This window comes from Conger conger, chromosome 6, assembly GCF_963514075.1.
Source record: "Conger conger chromosome 6, fConCon1.1, whole genome shotgun sequence".
NCBI lineage: Eukaryota > Metazoa > Chordata > Actinopteri > Anguilliformes > Congridae > Conger > Conger conger.
In genome coordinates, this window is record NC_083765.1 from 13,429,510 (window position 1) to 13,451,995 (window position 22,486).

General features: G+C 43.8%; 2 protein-coding genes across 15 annotated transcripts in view; one reads left to right on the forward strand and one right to left on the reverse strand.

Annotated features, from left to right (window-relative positions):
* Positions 1 to 4,120: 4,120 nt before the first annotated feature.
* On the forward strand, positions 4,121 to 8,836 carry c6h11orf58 (chromosome 6 C11orf58 homolog). Its single transcript, XM_061246000.1, has 5 exons — positions 4,121 to 4,264; positions 4,939 to 5,022; positions 5,604 to 5,664; positions 6,512 to 6,621; positions 7,233 to 8,836. The coding sequence occupies exons 1-5, from the start codon at positions 4,208 to 4,210 to the stop codon at positions 7,443 to 7,445; spliced, it is 525 nt and encodes a 174-aa protein (XP_061101984.1). The 5' UTR covers positions 4,121 to 4,207; the 3' UTR covers positions 7,446 to 8,836.
* Positions 8,837 to 13,601: 4,765 nt separating this feature from the next.
* Positions 13,602 to 22,486, reverse strand: part of LOC133130992 (pleckstrin homology domain-containing family A member 7-like) — a 113,763-nt gene continuing 104,878 nt past the window's right edge. For 12 of the 14 annotated variants that reach the window (XM_061246048.1, XM_061246047.1, XM_061246045.1 and 9 more), the window contains 6 exons: positions 21,779 to 21,961; positions 18,598 to 18,731; positions 17,655 to 17,797; positions 16,913 to 17,016; positions 14,813 to 14,855; positions 13,602 to 14,403 (listed from right to left, as the gene is read on the reverse strand). In XM_061246048.1, the coding sequence (XP_061102032.1) occupies positions 16,928 to 17,016; positions 17,655 to 17,797; positions 18,598 to 18,731; positions 21,779 to 21,961 (549 nt within the window). In that variant the 3' untranslated portion in view covers positions 13,602 to 14,403; positions 14,813 to 14,855; positions 16,913 to 16,927. The remainder of the gene's footprint in view (positions 14,404 to 14,812; positions 14,856 to 16,912; positions 17,017 to 17,654; positions 17,798 to 18,597; positions 18,732 to 21,778; positions 21,962 to 22,486) is intronic. The other 2 variants (XM_061246034.1, XM_061246035.1) reach the window with 2 other exon arrangements.

The window sequence follows — 22,486 nt, forward strand, 5'->3', positions numbered from 1 at the left end:
CTTGGTTGACTGGGAGGGCTATGGCCCGGAGGAGCGTTCCTGGGTCGCTCCCAGTCTCATTCTGGACAAATCGCTCATCAGAGACTTCCATCGTGACCACCCTGATAAATTCCAAGGACCGCCAGGAGTCGGTCGTTAAGGGGGGGGTCCTGTCACGTTTCAGGTCTGTCTCACCATGTTTTATGTTGATTTATGTTTATTCATGTTGTCTTAGTCACGTAGTGTCTTATCATGTATTATGTTAGTCTAGGTTTGTCATGTTGTTTAGTTTATTTCTTGTTACGATTTATTTTCTCGTCATGTCTAGTTATGTCTTGTTACGATTTATTTTCTTGTCATGTCTAGTTATGTTTTCGTACGATTATATTACCTGGTTATGTTGAGTGATTATCGTCTTAGTTTCGCTTTGTGTTATGTTTCGATGTATGTTTATTGTTACGTTAACTGGTCGTTGTTTTGCATACACTTTTACATGTTTTTCCGCAAACCTTGCGTTCCGCCTTTTCTCTCTCTCTCTCTCTCGTTCTGTCCTTCACTCCCCTAATGTTCTATTTGTCTATTTACTAAAACTACTAACGCTAGATCAGGATTGGGTAGAAACTAACAAGACTAATCATGTGTTCATGTTACCTTACGTTTCTCGTGCATGTCATTTACTAATTTACTAATGCTAGGGCAGGATAGGTTTATTACTAACGATTACTAATCTCCTTGTTAAACTTGTCATCCATTGCACCTGTTTTCCATTTCCTTGCTACCCTCTAACTAATTGTCTACACCTGTCTACACCTGCATTTATAGCCCAGTCGCGCAACTGTTCACTGCGAAATTGTCTGCCTCTGTTTTTTTCACGCAACTCTTGGGCATTATTTACTGTTTGATTACACGTTACGATCCACGCCTGTTTACTGACCATCGACTATTGATTTCTGTTTTGTGACCTTCGTTTTGTTTCTCGACTACGTTCCCGCCTACCGTTTTTGTACTTTTGCCCCGCTGTTTGTTTCATGGTTTCGACTCCCGCTTCGCCCACGACTACGCCTCTGCCTGCCGTCCGCCTGTTCATCTGCCCCGCTGACAGCTCTCCTGCTACCGGACCTCCCTGCACGCCTACCGACTACGAGATTGCCTCTTCCCTCGGCACCGTGCTTTTTGTTTGTTTTGTATTTGTTTGGCTGGATCTTCGTGTTTGGACTTTGCTTGTATTGACTACGCTCCTGGGACTCGTCCCGAATAAAGCCCTAACGGGACTTTATTTTACTATTGTTTCTGAGTCGTGCATTTTGGGTCCAACCCCCACGCACCCGTCTCAATTCTTCCCCAATATCTCATCCTCATTCGAAGAGATGACATTATCACAAAGAGTTACATTACCAAAACCAGAAAAAAAAGTATGTAATGTAACATAACTGTGATTAAATTATGAATATATCAGTATCCAAATTCATATCAGTAAGATATGAATTATATTCATCATACCTTTTTATTTTTACAAAATATTTCACAAAAAGACAAAGCTGTTTGTTGTCTGCTGTACCACAACAGTAACTTTCTTTGGGCAGTTAAAATTAACTTAATCTCAACAGACTCAGAAGCCAATGATGAAACATTTACGGTATTTTTCTAACACGAATAACCGCAATTTTCATTCTTGGCCAGCAATTCATACACAGATTATCCAAACTCCAGCCATAGACACTAGACAGGTCTTTCCCCAGACCACCATCCTGTATTTCATACCGTATAAAGAGGCTATAAATAGATGTGTTATTTAAACCCACAGAAAGAGAAGGGACAAAGAGCAGGTTTATAATGTGAGGTGTGCGTACGCCCCCACCCCCTTGAAAGATCGCCACACACACTCCCATACCACCAGCCTTGGAACTTGGAACTTGGAACCACCAACAGCAGGCCTATTCACTGCCAACCCCCTCTCCAATCCGCATGTCCGTCCAGTTGCTACGGAGACGTGCCGTGTGACACCCGGGGGAGCACACATCATTGCACAATCCAGATGTCCAGCTGAATCAAGATACAACACAACTCCCGAGCCAGTAATGTAGAACTGGAGATGGAAGACGGAGGACCACTCACGCGAAAACATGCAGAATGTCCATTTCCACACCTGGCTCCTCAGCGTCTTTATCCAACCAACGGCACTGTGTAGATTTATCTTTTGGTTTTTCACTCATGTTTTGCGTTATTTTCCATTGCAGAATTTTCTGTTTATCACATCATAACTGTACGTGCTTAAATGGATTGTGGTAGAACATTTCGTGGATTTGGAAGCTGTAAATTCCTTCCTATCATTGAAAAAGGCTCACTGACATTTTGACTGACCCTCTCCCTGTGTTTATAGTCCTTAAATTTGAGTTTCAAAATATTTGATATTTCAGTTGATGGGCTGACACTCTGTACCAAAACATTGTACTGCTGTACAATAATTGAAGCTCATTGGTTGAAAATGGGTTCTAATTGCCACAGGCAATGGCGTTTCAATGTCAGTGCGTTCACAGTTTGAGGGTGTTTGTTGCTGCAATTCCTCTCTTGACTGTTAGTCCGAAATTACCTATTGTACCTTTAAGTGCTACTTGTTTCTGCCTCCCCAACAGGTAGAGATGAGGATGTCATGGTCTCATCTTAATCTCACCATCGCCTAGCAACCTGATGCCTGTAACTGAGGACCATCCCAGAGCAGTGAAATTAAAAGAGTATAAATAGCTGATCTGCATCGCCATCTGTTATTATGTTATTGACAACTCAGCTAAATATTGTTAAGTTCCTTCTGTTTAATTCTAACAAATTATTTTGGGAGAAATAGTGCAGGTGGTGGGTGGCACAGCAGATAGAGATGGAGATGCATACATAGAGCATTGTATTCATATATTATATGTTTTCTTACACTCAAAGCACTTTACAGTGATGAAAAGGAACTTGCCTCAACCACCAATGAATAGCACCCACTTGGGTGATGCATGGCACACCATACATCAGCTAAGGTGGAGAGAGAGAATCATTTTTCAAGCAATTAAATCATGGGATGATTACGTGGCAGGTTGAAAGAGCCAGGTTGGGTTAGCCAGGACACTGGGGAACCCCCTACTCTTTGCAATGAGTGTAATGGCATCTTTAATAACCACAGTGAAGGAAGACCTTGGTTTAACATCTGGAAGACAGCATCTCCTACAGCAGTGTCCCCATCACTGCACTGGGGCATTGCGTTTTTTATTTATTTATCATAGAGAAGACCACCCCCTACTGGCCCAGCAACAGCACTTCCAGCAGCACCCATTGCAGACAGGGATAGACTCCACCCCCCATGACCCTGACCAGGGACAAGCAGGTCAGATGATGGATGGATGGAGCGTAGGTAATGGGTAGTCAGTTATTAGCCTGATTCCTCTTTTAGAACATCTGCATGGGACTTGTTGCTGGATTTTCAAGAAGAGGACCATGTCCACTGGCATCGGTTCTGTACCTGCACACTGGCTTCCCGGTAAGACCCTGAAACTGTGCTTGTGCATGTAATAACCATGTTTTGTGTACAACCTACATTAAATATAGATACAATTGTGGTTCAAGGACAAACATGTATATTTATGCCCTTTTTAAATATATAGTCAAAGCTCAAATAATGTTACTTTCTAAACCGTGATCAATGTTCTACCTTTGAAATGTTTTTATGTTTATTTGATTCAGGAAACACCGTCAGTAAACTACCAATTAACTTGTAATTGCATAAATGTCCATTTTTACCTGCAGCTATTATAGTTGCTGTTAAACCTGGCATCAGCATGAGGGACCAATAAATCCCAGGTGGAAATTCCAGCTATCAGCCTAAGATATAACCAGTGCTGCTGGAAAATAAGTACATTTCAAGTTTTTCTAGTCTGTTTGGGCTGACATGGTTAGTTTGAACTATGAGAAGATTCAGAGGCAAAAAAGAAGAATGATGCGGACACGAACATACTTGCTTAAATTGTCCAGCGTCGGGATAGTTTTGTTTTGACATTACCTTGGCTTGGGCGCTTAAGTGTAGTCAAAAAAAAAAAAAGAAGATGCCTGGGAAATGGCGTTCTACATTTGTACTACATATCCCACAGTGCAATATTCTGGGGTCTTTACAAATCAAGCTCGATGAACAAACCAACTCCTGCGAAAAATTAGCCAGGTTGTAGAAGAAAATAGCACCAACCGTGACATTAAAATGAGTTCAGCTGAGGACCGGCAGCATGGAACAAAAAGACCTGCGTCTCCACATGAAGTACTCTTTTTTTAAATATTTAATTTAGCAAAATGATAGCTATCTTAGCGGTTTATCATGCAGTAGCCAAGGCCTCAGATTCCATTTTCTTTGTTAGGCTAGCTGAAGATCAAACTAATATTAAGCATTGATTTTACCTAAATATAGCGACCTAGCTGACTATACTATATGTATCCCTTGCTGTTACTTATGACTTTATTTGTGCGTGTTGTGATTATGAGTTTTATTGGTTGACTGGAGTGCTTCATAGCTGTGGCTAACCAGAACAAGACGATTGAAAGCTATTGCTTGATGTTAGCTAACTAATTAAGTTACCTAATGTCAGCTAGCGAACGTTCCTTTTTAGTTCACTGAAGTTGATGTTACACCTTGGACTGACCAGCTGATAATATTAGCAATAGCCACTTTGATAGTTAGACATTTGTTTCTTGCATTCTAGCTAACGTTACCGTTATAAGAAAACATTTGATCGAGGTCTGAGTAACGTTAGCTAAGTTATATCATAACAAACGGATTGCAAGAATAACGTCTTGTTTACGTGTCAATTTAGCCCACTTTATTAATATTCAAGTTATTAGCTATCACCAGATCTGGTTAAATAGCACTGTACTGTTGGCTAGCTGCACATTACGAAAAAGGCATATGCAAGCAACACTTTACTATGTCCTCTGTAGGAAGGCAGCAGCACCTGGGAGGGTGCAGATTTGGGCAACGACGAGAGGAAGCAAAAGTTTCTACGACTGATGGGCGCAGGCAAGGTGGGGTGTTTGCATCTGTGTTCCCCGTCGCGTATACGGTTTCAGATGCGTGGCTAGCTAGCTAACGATAATGAACTAAAGCAAAACCGAGCGCTTGTTACCTAAGTACGATTGGGGCACTAAGTAACGCATGCGCAAAGCCTTTGGTGAGAATTTGCCAGGTCTCATCAATGTTTCATTTTATTAGCAGACACAGCAAGAGAAACTGCTTTCACGACGTGTTCTCGCAAGCCTTGAGACTGCAGCGCTTTAATTTTACATGAAAGGTGTTGCTAAGAGGCTCCTGAAGTAAAATAAATTGTTAAATCTAACAATAAGCCCAAGGTAATATAGCTTCATTTATGCATACAAAAGCCCCAACCTCTGTAGATATTATAAATACCTACCGTTTATAGAACACATAAGGAGTGTTAATTATTGTTCCCTGAAACGGCGTTTTCCAATCATGTATACTTAATCAGGCATGTGTGAAACAACTTGTGAGGGCTGATTACACTGTGCAATAATCGCACATGCCAGGCTTTTATAAGCCATTGCACCAGGAGTAACGATGCTTGCATATTCATTTATTCATTCACTAGAAAGAGCATACAGGACGCCTCATCATCGGCGATCACAAGTCAACTTCACACTTCCGAACAGGTAAGAAATGTCTCCCCTCCTGCGTTTTTAGATGTTGCCTGTGGTACTGCACTCTCCTCTGTTCATTTGAGGGAATATTTTCAGAGAGTACAGTTGTTCTCAAAAAGTGCCTTGGTGTGCAGGAGAAACCCCATTAGTCTGATGCAATGTGGTTCTTTTTACTGATGTGATGCGGTGGTTTGGATCACCAAGAGATTATTTCTCTTGCTATGTGCCCTGGGTGTACATGCCACCATGTATCCTGCACCTGCAGACTGGCTGAAGCTGAGGGCATGCAGGCTTAATTAGTCCTTGGATGTTAGACCTCCTGGGCAAACTACGTTGCTGCTGGAAGTGGTGTTGGTGGGCCAGTAGCGGTGATCTTCGGTCTGGTCAAATAAAAAAAACCCAATGCAGTGATGGGGACACTATTCTGTAGGCGAAGCCATCTTTTTCGGATGGGACGTTATACCGAGGTCCTGACTCCCTGAGCTCATTAAGGATCCCATGACAGTTACCGCAAAGAGTAGGCAGTTCCCCAGGGTCCTGGACAAATCCTCGATCTGGCTTTCACCACCTGCCACCTCATCACCCCCCAGTTTAATTGGCCAAAAAAATCCTTCTCTCCCTCTCCACCTTAGCTGATCTGTGGTGAGCGCTCTGGCGCAAAATGGCTGCCGTGCATCACCCAGATGGGTGCTACTCATTGATGGTGGTTGAGGTGAGTTTTCCCCTCATCAATGTAGTGTGTAAGAAAAAGAAAAAGGAAAAAAAGAAAAAAGGTTTTAGAGTTTCGAGACGTGCTATATAAATGTAAGTAATTATTGATATTATTATTAGTTATGTTTGTTTTTGATCGGTCCACCAGGAGCAGAGGATAAAAAGATAAACACAGAGCTGGAGCACCAGTATCAGCAGGGCATGGAGGACAAGCTCTCCGGCAGGAACAGGAGGCACTGTGGCCTGGGCTTCACTGAGGTGAGTGTGGGCCGAGCTGAGTACCCCGTGTCTGACCCCGTACCCGAGCCCGTACCCTACGCCCCGGGCCCAAGCTGCGTACCCTGTGTCTGACTCTGTACCTTATGCCCAGAGTCTGTGCCCTACGCCCCAGGGCCCAGCTGAGAACCCTGTGTCTGACCCTGTACCTTATGCCCCGACCCCGTACCCTACGCCCCAGGGCCAAGCCTGTACCCTATCCCTGGGCCCGAGTTGAGTGCCCCGTGTCTGACCCCGTACCCTACGCCCCAAGGCTGTGCCCTACGCCCCGTGTCTGATCCCGTACCCGACCCCATACCCCGAGTGCCTCGTGTCTGACCCCGTACCCTACGCCCCGTGTCTGACCCCGTACCCTACGCCCCGTGTCTGACCCCGTACCCTACGCCCCGTGTCTGACCCCGTACCCTACGCCCCGTGTCTGACCCCGTACCCTACGCCCCGTGTCTGACCCCGTACCCTACGCCCCGTGTCTGACCCCGTACCCTACGCCCCGTGTCTGACCCCGTACCCTACGCCCCGCGTCTGACCCCGTACCCTACGCTCTGCGTCCGAGCTGAGTGGGTGTGGTTAAACCCCGCTCTCCCCCACCACAGCCTGACCTGCCTGAAGAGAGCAACAGTGCAGAGCAGGTGGAGAAGGAGGCCAGCCCCGAGGCTGCCGCTGCCACGGACGAGCAGGAACCCGCCGGGGAGTCTCCATCAGAGCCCGGGGAGCCCGAGCTAGGCGCGGACCCGGCCGACTGCGCCGATAACGGGAAGGAGGAGAAGAGGCACAGCTTCAAGGTGGCGTTCGTCAAGTCCTCCTAAAACACAACCCGGACCTCACATCCTAACACTCAGCTGTGCGTGTTTGTGTTTTCAGGGCACGGTCTCCACCCCAAACACTGTCGTTTCATTTACAATAAAACCTAGTGTTTCGTTTAATTGTCCAATAACAAGTAAAAGCTGATGAACTGTTAAAACAAACAAAAAAAAATGTTTAGTTTTGTTGCAATGCTCTTGAGGGCTTGTTCTCAACTAGGGAAAATGGGGGTGAATGTGCTTTTATATATGTATATGTGTGTGGGGTTTTTTTTACAGCCAATTTCAGGAAGAACGCTTTGTAAAGGATTAATGCGCATAGCGTTTATTACACAACAGGCCAAGAATTAGCATAATAGGCATTTTTCATTCTCTTTGAAGTTCAGAGAAGAGCATAACAAATGTATATGAACCATCATCTGAGCATAAGTAAATGGAACCACAAAAATCCTCAGCGGACATTCTACAGTGGATATATAAGAAATGGGGGGGGAAAAAAAAATAGCCCCTCGTTTTTGTGTGGAATCAGCATAAGAGCGGATGTGATTTATATTTTTCCCAGCATTCGCCCACCAGGCACACTGGCACATAGGGAGCTGCCTCCCCTCTCTCCCCAGCCTGTGATATAGAGCCACGGCAGCTTTGACTGGAGCACGGGGATGTCTGCATGCTTCCAACAGGTGTTTGTTTTTTGTAGTTTTTATTTTTTTTTTTATTCAAAGATGCTTGAGACTTGAATGCATAATCACTTCCAATTAAAGTTTAAGATCCCGCATGGGAGCTCAGCGGCCCTGCAATGTGGGGGCCTACTTCTCGCTGAAGGCAACAAAATTGTGGTTAACGGTCTCAAGGATTTTTGTTTGTTTTCCTGTGTGAGGCCGCAGTGGTAACTGTGTTAAAGGGGTGTTTTCTATCAGGGAAATTTACCCAACAACAGAAGTGTTCTACTTTGGTTGCATTCTCGGAGAATAGGGATCAGTCTTCATTTTGTGGTCTGGCCACGTGATCAATATAACCTACTCAACAACCTGCCGAACGATTTGACATTACACGCAGTACCTTTAAAAGGTCAGTACTTTGTTGAGGCACTGCTGCGGTTTTATACTGTTGAATAGAAAATATTGCTTTATCTTATGATTTCTGTTGCATAAACTGAAAACATTTCTCCAGCCCTTCAGAACCTAAATGGAGAAAAGGAATTAAAAATGCCCTTTTAAATGATAAAAACTCTTTGAACTGTAGAAACATCTCAAGATTTTTTCTTTTTTTTTTTTCTTTCCTGGATTACCTTTTTGTATTGAAAGTTCACCTCTGAGTCTGCCAAAGTTAGAACCTCTTTTCAAATAATGGAATGAAATGTAGAGGTCAGAGCAATCAATAAAAATGTTCAAAGAGAATCCTCTGGACTGTGATGACAGAACGTTTTGTTCTTTTCCTTTGTACTTGGTTACTATGGGGAAAAGGTTATATTGCCACGCAGAGGGGGAAAAGTGAGTTTCAAAAAATTTGAATGTAATGCTTATTGTGACTTCCAACAGCATGGCATATAAAAACAGAACACTTACAATGTTGGAATACCCCAATGTTTTTCTTTACTGAATTCCAGAACCCTTTCTGTTCCTGGAAAAAAAAAAAAAAAACTGCTTATGACCCAAGTCAATGGAGGTTCCACAAGGAGTCTGGTTCAGATTAATAATTTCGGTTTCTTTTTTGGTTCATTTCCTTGCCGCCTTCAGTTGTTACTGAAATCTAAATGGCTGTGCTATTCATTCCTCCAAGCACAGTTGACACATGCATACTCTCTTTTCATTCTCAGACTGGCACTGCAAACTGCTTAAGATCTACTGCAATGGGAAACCCCTTTCTCTATTCCATGTTGACACAAATAACTGACTGTGGTTTTCCTTCCACAAGAAATGAAGTAAATACAAAAATTCAATTGATAAAACAAGTAAAAATGATTTCACATTGTTTAATACTCTCATTCAAACTGATACACCAATGAGGCTCATCCTCAAAGCTTTGACACCACCACTCAGGGTAAGACTTGTGTATGACAGCTGAATAGAATAGTTATGCAGGCATGTACCTATATTGAAAGATCAAAACAGTGGAGATCATACCAGTGCTTTTGCTCTGAGAAAATCCCAAAAAGATGAGTCAAAGAACTCTCAGTAGAAATGAGAAAAATGTAGGATATGATTGCAAAAATTGAGACCACAGTGGTAAACCTGCCTGGTAAAGGACAAAAGTGCGCCCTGTCCCCCACACACACTGATGTTTTGGAAGTCATAGAAACATTCATGGGCCACAGAAGGAGATGAACAAGAGTTGGTTGTATATGCTGTGGACACAAAGTCTCCATATCTATGATCAGACACCACCCTCAGGCTCTTTAGAAGGTTTGCCAGAAAAAAAAGTCTCTAAACGACAATCAAAAAATTATGGTCGGATGGGACCAAAATTGAGGTTTTGGCCATGCACCATCACTGATGGGTTTGGCATTATAAGGAGGACACGCTGAAAAGAATGTCATACCTATGGTGGAATGTGGTGGATCTTGGATGTTATGTGGTAGTTTTGCATTTGCTGGTCCCGAGGTTCTTATTAAGGTCAATGGAATCATGGACAAATACCTAGGCATTTTGGCCCCAAATCTGGTTCCCTCAGCCAGGAAGGTCCAACTTGGCAGCAACCAGATCTTTCAGACAATCAGGCAGCTATCCCAATCAAACCTCAAAATCAACAAGGAAAAGGTTAACTGACCACAAAATGATTGTTTTGCATAGGCCATTGCAGTCTCCAGATTTGAGCCAATTTGAAAATTATTTGTGGTTTGAATTGAATTGAGGGTAGTCCACAAGTGCAGAGAAGGGAATCTGAAGGAATCCATATGCATGATTCTGTATATACTGTAGATATGGTCAGATATCCCCACCAATCTCAAATCACAGTCATCCTTGTGAAGAGAGCAATGTTCTGACATGAGGGGTGTGTATATATGACACAATGGGCCTCATGCAAGAACCACTCATACAAACATATTTGTTGTTAAATCTCTTAAAACAAGTGTAATATCTTCCACACAATTCTAGTTTTTTGCCCATGTACTCTGGGATAGTGGATTTGCAATTAAACAGTAAATGAGAGGTTCAAGTGCAGACTGTCAGCTTTAATGCTATGGTAAATGCATAAATATCCAGTGATCCATGTATGAATTACAGCCTTTCATGTATATGGTTCCCCCATTTTAGGACACAGAAAGTGAACAAAATAACTATCCAAAATAAAGTCATCATATTTAGTACTTGGTTGCATATCCTTTGCATTTGACCATTGCCTGAAATCTGCAACCCATAATCATCACCAGACGCTGGGTATCTTCCCTTGTGATGCTCTGCCAGGCCTGTACTGCAGTGATTCTGTTCCTTGTTTCTTTAGGGGCCAATTCCTGCTTTCAGCCTAGTCTTCAGCAAGTATAACACATGTTCAATTTGATTCAGGTTGGGTGATTGATTTGGCCAGTCAAGATCATTCCACTTTTTGATCCTGAAACTCCTCTGTACACATCAGAGTATATCCCATTGCAGCCGTTAACTGTTCCATTTTCAATAAAGAAACGGTGGCAGTGAAACATGCCAAAGCCATAACACTACATCCTGCATCCATGTTTTAACTATGTACAGAACTGTGCAAAAGTATTAGGCACCTGTATAACATTCTGTAAAAATAATTCTAAATAAACGTACTATACATTTTAAATTACATTTGAGTAATTTGGCAGAATAGTTAAAAACTCAATCAAATCAATATTTCTTATGACCACCCTTCGGCGTTAAAACTGCATCACTTCTCTGAGATAGCCAACGCTGTCCTGCAGTTCTATAAGACAATCAGCAGGGAGGTTGTTCCAAGCATGTTGGAGAACTTGCCTCAGTTCTTGTGCAGACTTTGGTTGGCTCCTTGCTTCTGATCTCAGTAGTCAGCTGCTTACAATAATATGTTACTTTTTAAAATTAAATACAAAAATGTCTCTGTAAAATTAAATCTTTTGGAAAATGAATATTTGGAAATCTCAAAGGTGTTCTTTTATACTAACACACATACATATATAATAAAGTCTAGGATGCCTAAGACTTCTGCACAGTACTGTAGCCACCACAATCATGAGAACTTCATCTCTTTCTCCACACTTTTCATCAATTTTGGTACAGGTTAATACTCATCCATAAGTTTGTTCCAGAACTCTAGTTTTTAGTAAATGCAACTCTTAACTGCATGTTTTCTTCTTGAGGCTTACCAGTGGTTTTCAACTTACAGCGGTGTGCAAAAATGGCTTTTTATTAGAATTTTTTAGTTTCAAAATAATAAAAAAGGAAAAAGGCCCTGTGCAAATGTTTGGGAACCCTGTTAGTTAGTACTTTGTAACTGCTCAGGCAACTATAACAGCTTGCAAACGTTTCCTGTAGCCAGCTTTCAATTTTCGCTTATAGAACGTTTACCTTACATCCGTCTTTCCTGAAGGTACTTCATGGTTGATTTCAAGGTATGCTTTGGATCATTGTCTTGCTGGAATACTCGACCTCTCTTCAACTTCAATGTGTGGACTGACCTTCAAACATTAGCCTCTAGACTTTCTTGATATTTGGTGGAACCTTCCACCTGCACACCATTTCCTGTCCTCCCAGCTGCCACACAACCCCAAAGCAAAATGGATCCACCTCCATGCTTCACAGTTGGCAAGGTGTTCTTCTCTACAAAGGCTCACCCTTTTTTCTCCAAACATTTGGCCAAAAAGTTAGATTTTGTCAGTCCAAGCGCATTGTTCCAAATGGGTTCAGGCTCCTTCATGTTTTCTTTTGCATACTTCAGACACTTAATTTTGTGTTAAGATCATTCTTTCTGGAAACTCTGCTGTGTAGGTCTTTGTTGTTAAAAGTATGTCGTATTGTTGTCCTATGAACAGCTAGACCTGTGTTTGCAACTCTTTTTTGCAGCTCTTTTGCAGTGATGTGTGGGTCCTTCTGAGCATTTCTCACCAGCTATCAGGCCATTCCATCTGAAATCTTTCTTAGTCTTCCAGACCTTCAACTGTTGCATTTATCTTCCATTTTATAATAATGTTTCTGACAGTGCAAATAGGTAGTTTGAAACATTTTTTTGTAGCTTTCTTCATGGTGGAAATGAACCATCTTCATTCTGAAATCCCTGTTTAGAGGAATCCATGATTGTTAACGCCAGAACAGTCACTGCAGTTGAATACTTTAGAAGTCATAGAGTTACTTCAGAATATAATCTTCAGCCCTGGAATTATATTCCCCTGACTCATTGAAGCCCTAAAAAGTAAATCATCTGGGCCTTAGTAATCATATTTTTAAAAAGTAACAAGGAATAATTCAAAAGGGTTCCCAAACTTTTGCACAGGGCCCTTTTCCTTTTTTATAATTTATAAACTGTAAAGAAAGAAAATAAATCCTGCTGTAAAATTTGCAGAAAGGCCTTGTTAAACTTTGTTCGGGTTTGCTTTCGATCACATACAGATTAATTGTTACAGATATTTAAACCAGGGGTGTATAAATCTTGCGGTGTGCTCTCTATTTTTGTAATTGACACATCAATGCCTTTATCCTGGAGACTACTTGACCTGTTTGACAGTTGAAAAGAATTCACAATTCAAAGTATATAGTCATTCACTAGTAGTCTTCTGTGGCCTATCAGAATGTTTTCCATCACTTTTGTCTAATTACATTTGGCCCCCTAAAATGGGGGGCTATGTTTAAAAAGGGCTGCAATTCAATGGTTCACTGGTTATGGATGTAAATACTGACAAATGAAACCCAACAGTCTGCATATTGTTTAATTTCAAATACAAAGTGCTGCAAAAATACTTATGGGCTGCACTATATATATTCAGAAACATGCCAGCATGACATAGGTAGTGATTCTAATTTTACGTCCTCCCATGAATGTGGGAGAGCACAGACAGGCACGCAATCCCTGACAGGTGTGAGCTGCTTCTGGTTATCCTCAGACCACCCGCTGAGTACACTGCATGACCGCAGCAACCTAATGACCTAGGAGAGAGACGGCCACAGCTGACCGCCACATTTCGCTTTGTACGTTTGAAAATGTTGGTCATTCTGAAATAAATCACTGATTCCATTTCAAGGCAGGAAAGGTTTTAATACTGTACTTGCAGTTCCTTAAGGTGTGGTATAATGACAAAATATGAGGCAAAAATATCTAGTTAATAAATTTAATATTTACATGTTTCAAAATTTGCATTATGTACCTTTTTCGCTCCACATTCTTTCCAGAAAATAGTTTTGAGGTTGACTTTTTTTTCTCCGCAATGTTGTAAGCAAAAATAAAATCCGTTTGGCAAGCTAACATGAAACTTACACTGGCAGTGCTGGTTACACAAAAATAATATTTTAAGTGATTTGGTGTAAGAATAACATCTGAGATCTGGCAAAAATACAATCAAATGTTTTCTGTCTCTTTCTGTGACTTTCAGGTCCATCTTAATTTTCCCTTAAAATATCCCACAAACAGCAGTCGACACTCCAAGGCATAGTGATTATGTTTTTTTTCTGAGTAAAAACCATACACATTCCAAATCACTATGATACTGTATTATTAAAAGTGCAACAGCATGTACAAGACCTCTTTCTACAACAATATTAACATTGTTAGACACTTCCATAGTTAACATACAGTGGCTTCCACAGCAGTTCCCATTTACTTTAGAAAATAAAGTATTTATTTTATTTTGAGCTCTAATATAAAAAACAAGGGTTGCAAAAAAAAAACAAGTCGTATATCGGGCACTAAAATGTTAAGCATTAAAAGGTCTGTTAAACAATCTTCAAAAGCAAGCCAGATGAAGCGCTGCAGTCTCTCCAGGTCCAGACTGCTGTGACTCGTCACATGTTAGCACCTCAGTGTTGGGACACAGCTTTGGCTGAAGAGAGACACGTACAAAGAAACCCAGTCATGATTAAACATAACAACCACAATAATAATAATTATACTGTTAATAATCATACTTTTTAATGTATTCATCATGGAATGCATAGCTATTTTCGACAATGTGGTTTAAGAGGTTAAATAATCCATGAAAAGCGTAATTACGAAAACATGAGATCGCAATTGTAGTTGGAACGAAAACCCAGCATATGAGTTTAAGAAACAGGGCGGTTTAGTTAATGTTCCAATTTAGTACTCATCAAAACTTCAGGTGAATCAAAAAATCAAAAGTGACTGGAAATAACCATAATCAAAAGAAAGAAGAAATACAAAAGGTGAACACAAAACAACAGCACAGGAGGAAAACAGGAAGGCCCTATAAAAACACCATGAAAGAGCTGTACCTTTATACCTGGGTGACAGGTACATTCTGCCCGCTCTCCCTTGCTGCAGCACGTATCAGAGTGAGAGAGTTTGGAGTTAAACGCTACGCTCACACCCAGAGTAGAATACAGTTTCCTCAGACTTACACACGCACCACAGTACAATGTTTGAAGAATGGAAAAGCAGTGCTGCCCCCATTAGCCAACCTGAACTTAGGTCTTACCGCAAACAGCACACATTATAACAAAGCCAATGGCAATAGGAAGACCAGTAACAACTAAGCTAGTTATGTTACTATATTTCCAGCATTCACATACATTAAATAGGCTAAATATAATCGTAAACACGTCAACGACCATCCGAGCAGTTAAAATGTCGTAATTCCTTTGACCATACTCGCATACTCGCATACAATATAGCTGTACGTGATAATAGAAAATGTGAATTACCACTAAGCTGATATTCCCACAGATGGGAGGGCAGAGAGGCAGGCTGATGAGGACAGGGGTGCTAAAGCAGGAGAGCACACCACATGCCACAGCGCGACTGACTGACACGTATACAGCGTTGTGGCTGTGACTGATGTATGACTGCAGCGTGGCTGTGACTGACGCACTCAGCAGGAAGCAGATGTCAATGCAGCTGCCCTTCACAAGAGGCCACAGGTGACAGCAGTGTGAGAGTGACTGAAAGCAGCGACGGTCAGCACAATAACAGCACACATGCAGAGACGAAGCCAACTGCATGAGATTCTGGGGACCCCAGGGCCAAAGTGATCCACGAAAACTGACCCCCTCTCCCCTCTGACTCTCTGAGCGTGTGCCTGTGTGTGAGTGTGTATTTGTGTGTGCATGCATGTTTGTGTGCGCTTGGGTTTTGTGTGTTATACACATTTTGTAACAGGCAGAAGAGCAGTATTTAGCCCACATACAGCTGTCAATGATGGCCCAGTATGGTCATGATTAATTCACAAGATGGTTTCCACGTGCGCCCTTGCCGGTGTGCCAAGGGAAGATTGTATACACGTGTGTGCCTGAGTGTGTGCGCGTGTGTGTGGGCGCGTGTAAGTAAATGAAGCTCCACATTTTACTTTTAACATGTTCCACATTTTTACAGTCAGAAGTTCTAGCAGTAGCCCACACAAAGCCAATGGTGACAGAGACGGTTGGATGGGACGGATGCATCCCATTGGCAGGTTGCAGATGGCAGTGTAATTGGCACTCGGCAGTGCAGCTGTGTTTTCAGTTTCACAGTCAAGGTGTGGGAGCGAGAGGGGGGTCCGCTCTTTGTTAATTAGACTCCTGAGTACAAAAGCAGCATTTATTCCCCCCCCTTTCAAAAACAAAAAACAAAACACTGACACAATTACAGAAACAAATTTGCACACAATTCGCACACTGCCTGGTTAATTTAATTCACAACCTGCAAATGCTGGATGTTAATGATAGGATTGTGCTGAAAATGCTGGATGTTAATGATAGGATGGTGCTGTAAATGTTGGATGTTAATGATAGGATGGTGCTGTAAATACTGGATGTTAATTATAGGATGGTGCTATAAATGCTGGATGTTAATGATAGGATGGTGCTGTAAATGCTGGATGTTAATGATAGGATGGTGGTGTAAATTCTGGATGTTAATGATAGGATGGTGCTGCAAATGCTGGATGTTAATGATAGGATGGTGGTGTAAATGCTGGATGTTAATGATAGGATGGTGGTGTAAATGCTGGATGTTAATGATAGGATGGTGGTGTAAATGCTGGATGTTAATGATAGGATGGTGCTGTAAATACTGGATGTTAATGATAGGATGGTGCTGCAAATGCTGGATGTTAATGATAGGTGGTGGTGTAAATGCTGGATGTTAATGATAGGATAGTGCTGCAAATGCTGGATGTTAATGATAGGATGGTGGTGTAAATGCTGGATGTTAATGATAGGATAGTGCTGCAAACACTTTGCTGGTATAAAAAAAAAGAAAAAAAAAAAAAAAAAGAATAGGTTAATCTGCATAAGCATTTTGGCTTTTTGGGGCGGTATGGCAAAACGCATGAAAACCAGGCCTGATGTTAGCACGATTAGCACGATAAGCTCCAAGCACAGGCAGTTAGTCCTTACTTTGCTTGCTGTGTATTAGACAAACGTGTAGTGAAATCCATTGCTTAAAGGGGGGAGAGGCGCCCGTGTGACGAGAGGAGGAGGAGGGGGGGCCTGTTGCGGAGCTGGGGGGGGGGGGGGGGGGGGCACACAGGAACACACCGCCATTAGTTTGGGGGGGCGGACTCACGCACCCACAAAGCAGAAGCACACTGGGTTGAGTTTGAATTCTACAGAACTACACTACACTGCCCTCCTCTATCACTCTTCCACTCCATACCGCCCTTCTCCCAAACCTCCACTGTTGCACACTTTATGAATTTAGGACAGGCTCAATTTTATTCAGTTCTATAATAGTTACACATTTTGGTGGGGGGTGTGCTGCCACCAATATATTCCACGGTTTGAGGTCATTACTCTCTCCTGCTGTATGCAAGCACAGGCTACTCATCCATTGGCGAGTGACAGCACAGATTGTACACCATTGGTCAGATTCCAGAGCCCAGCCTCAAGTCTTCAAAACTCATACATTTTCAATGTGAACTGACAGTCGATCCACGCTGAGCAGGAGATGGGCTGAATGGCCCAGTACAAACGCTGTCACAGTCAATTAATGAATAAAAACCTCAGAGTTAATACGGCCTCTTCCAGGTCTGTCGGTTGGGATGTTGTGTTCACAGGGCATGCTAAGGGTCTGGTAGAGACAGAGAGCAGGGCTGCAGCCCACAGGCCATTCGAGCAGAGGGTCGGGGGGGGTGCTCACCTGCCACCTCCTTGCTTTTCTGCGAAGCCTCGGAGGCCAGAGCGTAGGACATGGTGATGATCCGCTCCTGCTCCTGCAAGGCCGAGTCCAGCACTGTGACGTCCGGCTTGTCCACAGCTACCGGAGGCGTTATGTTCTGAACACTGATACACACACACACACACGCACACGTGCGCACACACGCACACACACGCACATGCACACACACACGGACACGCACACGGACACGCACACGCACATGCACACACACACGGACACGCACATGCACACGCACATGCACACGCACATGCACACATACACACGCACACACACATGCACACATACACACACACATCACTGGGGTGATACACTGCCCTTCTCACAAACCTCCACTGTTACACACTTTAGGACAGGCTCCTACAGTCGTTCTTTAATAGTCACACATTTTGGTGTGGGACCATGGTAAAGCATAACCTGTACTCTGGTGTATGACGATTATAAGTATAATAGTGACTTGAACTAATAAATCAATAAAATGGGACTTTTAACACTGCACAAAAAGGTAATGTGTACTTCACTAGTGTTGGGCCAGTAACGGGATGTTTTGGGTGTAGGACAGGACTTCAGTGCTGGTCAGTACCAGGATGTGTTGGGTGTAGAGACAGTAACAGCTGTGGGTCAGTACCTGGATGTGTTGGGTGTAGGGACAGTACCAGCTGTGGGTCAGTACCTGGATGTGTTGGGTGTAGGACAGTACCAGCTGTGGGACAGAATCTGGATGTGTTGAGTGTAGGGGCAGTACTTGGTTGTGTTGGGTGTAGGGACAGTACCGGCTGTGGGTCAGTACCTGGATGTGTTGGATGTAGGACAGTACCAGCTGTGGGACAGAATCTGGATGTGTTGAGTGTAGGGGCAGTACTTGGTTGTGTTGGGTGTAGGGACAGTACCAGCTGTGGGTCAGTACCTGGATTTGGCCAGGATGCTCTTGATGCGCTCCACTTTGCGGTGCCGGGCCTCTCTCTCCTGCTCGGTGAGCGGCTCCTCGGGTTCCAGGTCCAGATAGCGCTCAGGGATGCACACCATCTCTGGCTTAGATAACTGCACAAGGAAACAGCCATCAGCTGGGTTACTGCACTCACTTACTGTGTGGTAGGCCTGGGTTATATGGAGTACTGTGTGTTAGGCCTGGGTTATATGGCGCACTGTGTGTTAGGCCTGGGTTATATGGAGCACTGTGTGTTAGGCCTGGGTTATATGGAGTACTGTGTGTTAGGCCTGGGTTATATGGAGCACTGTGTGTTAGGCCTGGGTTATATGGAGCACTGTGTGTTAGGCCTGGGTTATATGGAGTACTGTGTGTTAGGCCTGGGTTATATGGAGCACTGTGTGTTAGGCCTGGGTTATATGGAGTACTGTGTGTTAGGCCTGGGTTATATGGAGCACTGTGTGTTAGGCCTGGGTTATATGGAGCACTGTGTGTTAGGCCTGGGTTATATGGAGCACTGTGTGTTAGGCCTGGGTTATATGGAGCACTGTGTGTTAGGCCTGGGTTATATGGAGCACTGTGTGTTAGGCCTGGGTTATATGGAGTACTGTGTGTTAGGCCTGGGTTATATGGAGCACTGTGTGTTAGGCCTGGGTTATATGGAGCACTGTGTGTTAGGCCTGGGTTATATGGAGTACTGTGTGTTAGGCCTGGGTTATATGGAGCACTGTGTGTTAGGCCTGGGTTATATGGAGTACTGTGTGTTAGGCCTGGGTTATATGGAGCACTGTGTGTTAGGCCTGGGTTATATGGAGCACTGTGTGTTAGGCCTGGGTTATATGGAGCACTGTGTGTTAGGCCTGGGTTATATGGAGCACTGTGTGTTAGGCCTGGGTTATATGGAGTACTGTGTGTTAGGCCTGGGTTATATGGAGTACTGTGTGTTAGGCCTGGGTTATATGGAGTACTGTGTGTTAGGCCTGGGTTATATGGAGTACTGTGTGTTAGGCCTGGGTTATATGGAGTACTGTGTGTTAGGCCTGGGTTATATGGAGTACTGTGTGTTAGGCCTGGGTTATATGGAGCACTGTGTGTTAGGCCTGGGTTATATGGAGTACTGTGTGTTAGGCCTGGGTTATATGGAGTACTGTGTGTTAGGCCTGGGTTATATGGAGCACTGTGTGTTAGGCCTGGGTTATATGGAGCACTGTGTGTTAGGCCTGGGTTATATGGAGCACTGTGTGTTAGGCCTGGGTTATATGGAGCACTGTGTGTTAGGCCTGGGTTATATGGAGCACTGTGTGTTAGGCCTGGGTTATATGGAGCACTGTGTGTTAGGCCTGGGTTATATGGAGCACTGTGTGTTAGGCCTGGGTTATATGGAGTACTGTGTGTTAGGCCTGGGTTATATGGAGCACTGTGTGTTAGGCCTGGGTTATATGGAGTACTGTGTGTTAGGCCTGGGTTATATGGAGCACTGTGTGTTAGGCCTGGGTTATATGGAGTACTGTGTGTTAGGCCTGGGTTATATGGAGCACTGTGTGTTAGGCCTGGGTTATATGGAGCACTGTGTGTTAGGCCTGGGTTATATGGAGCACTGTGTGTTAGGCCTGGGTTATATGGAGCACTGTGTGTTAGGCCTGGGTTATATGGAGCACTGTGTGTTAGGCCTGGGTTATATGGAGCACTGTGTGTTAGGCCTGGGTTATATGGAGCACTGTGTGTTAGGCCTGGGTTATATGGAGTACTGTGTGTTAGGCCTGGGTTATATGGAGTACTGTGTGTTAGGCCTGGGTTATATGGAGTACTGTGTGTTAGGCCTGGGTTATATGGAGTACTGTGTGTTAGGCCTGGGTTATATGGAGTACTGTGTGTTAGGCCTGGGTTATATGGAGTACTGTGTGTTAGGCCTGGGTTATATGGAGTACTGTGTGTTAGGCCTGGGTTATATGGAGCACTGTGTGTTAGGCCTGGGTTATATGGAGCACTGTGTGTTAGGCCTGGGTTATATGGAGTACTGTGTGTTAGGCCTGGGTTATATGGAGCACTGTGTGTTAGGCCTGGGTTATATGGAGTACTGTGTGTTAGGCCTGGGTTATATGGAGCACTGTGTGTTAGGCCTGGGTTATATGGAGTACTGTGTGTTAGGCCTGGGTTATATGGAGTACTGTGTGTTAGGCCTGGGTTATATGGAGCACTGTGTGTTAGGCCTGGGTTATATGGAGTACTGTGTGTTAGGCCTGGGTTATATGGAGCACTGTGTGTTAGGCCTGGGTTATATGGAGCACTGTGTGTTAGGCCTGGGTTATATGGAGCACTGTGTGTTAGGCCTGGGTTATATGGAGCACTGTGTGTTAGGCCTGGGTTATATGGAGCACTGTGTGTTAGGCCTGGGTTATATGGAGCACTGTGTGTTAGGCCTGGGTTATATGGAGTACTGTGTGTTAGGCCTGGGTTATATGGAGCACTGTGTGTTAGGCCTGGGTTATATGGAGTACTGTGTGTTAGGCCTGGGTTATATGGAGCACTGTGTGTTAGGCCTGGGTTATATGGAGCACTGTGTGTTAGGCCTGGGTTATATGGAGTACTGTGTGTTAGGCCTGGGTTATATGGAGCACTGTGTGTTAGGCCTGGGTTATATGGAGTACTGTGTGTTAGGCCTGGGTTATATGGAGCACTGTGTGTTAGGCCTGGGTTATATGGAGCACTGTGTGTTAGGCCTGGGTTATATGGAGCACTGTGTGTTAGGCCTGGGTTATATGGAGCACTGTGTGTTAGGCCTGGGTTATATGGAGTACTGTGTGTTAGGCCTGGGTTATATGGAGTACTGTGTGTTAGGCCTGGGTTATATGGAGTACTGTGTGTTAGGCCTGGGTTATATGGAGTACTGTGTGTTAGGCCTGGGTTATATGGAGTACTGTGTGTTAGGCCTGGGTTATATGGAGTACTGTGTGTTAGGCCTGGGTTATATGGAGTACTGTGTGTTAGGCCTGGGTTATATGGATTACTGTGTGTTAGGCCTGGGTTATATGGAGTACTGTGTGTTAGCCCTGGGTTATATGGAGTACTGCATGTTAGGCCTAATTCTAATCGGCGTTGTATTTAGGCCGTACTTATACTTATACACTGAGTTCATGTGGGTTCTGTAGCCACAGTCTACCTCTCGACTTAGGTCCAGGTCGTAGTCCAGAGGCTCCAGGTCTAACTCCCTCATGGGCGTGGCTCGGACAGTCAGCCACTCGTCCGACCGCGGCCGCTGGGTCTCCTGGTGCTCTGGAGGCTGCTCCTCCCCCTGCACCGCCCGCTCCAACAGCTGCCAATCAAAGTCCTGCTCTCGCCTCCACTGGGGGGGGGAGAAGTAGTGTTATTAAAATTCAAAATGTTATTTTTGCCTGTTTTTCACATATCTCAGGGGAGGGGGTTGTTCAAACATGACACAGTTCCTTTCTCACAGTAGCACTGTGGCTGTTACTGTACTATACCCATCCTCAGTTACCTTCCTGCTGCTGCATGTCCAGTGTACACAGACCACAGGGCGTAGAGGGGTGATTCTGAACAGCCCCAGTGTGACCACCGGGCCATGGACCTCCATATTAACACATGCACATCACATACCCGGGCGGCTCCGATCCAGGCAGAGAGCCTTAACTGTGGCAAACCACTTTTCTGTGCAACTGTAACTTATATTTGAGCTCTACATTCTTAAGAAAAACGAAAGTGTAAACTGCAACGTTATCTATTAGTCTCGGATAGACGGTTTCAAAATGTGAAAAGCAGGCGTGAATCATACATTTTGTGCCTATATCATGAATACATTAACTGATACCTATTGTACATATAGACACTAATATTGAAGATTATGTATAAA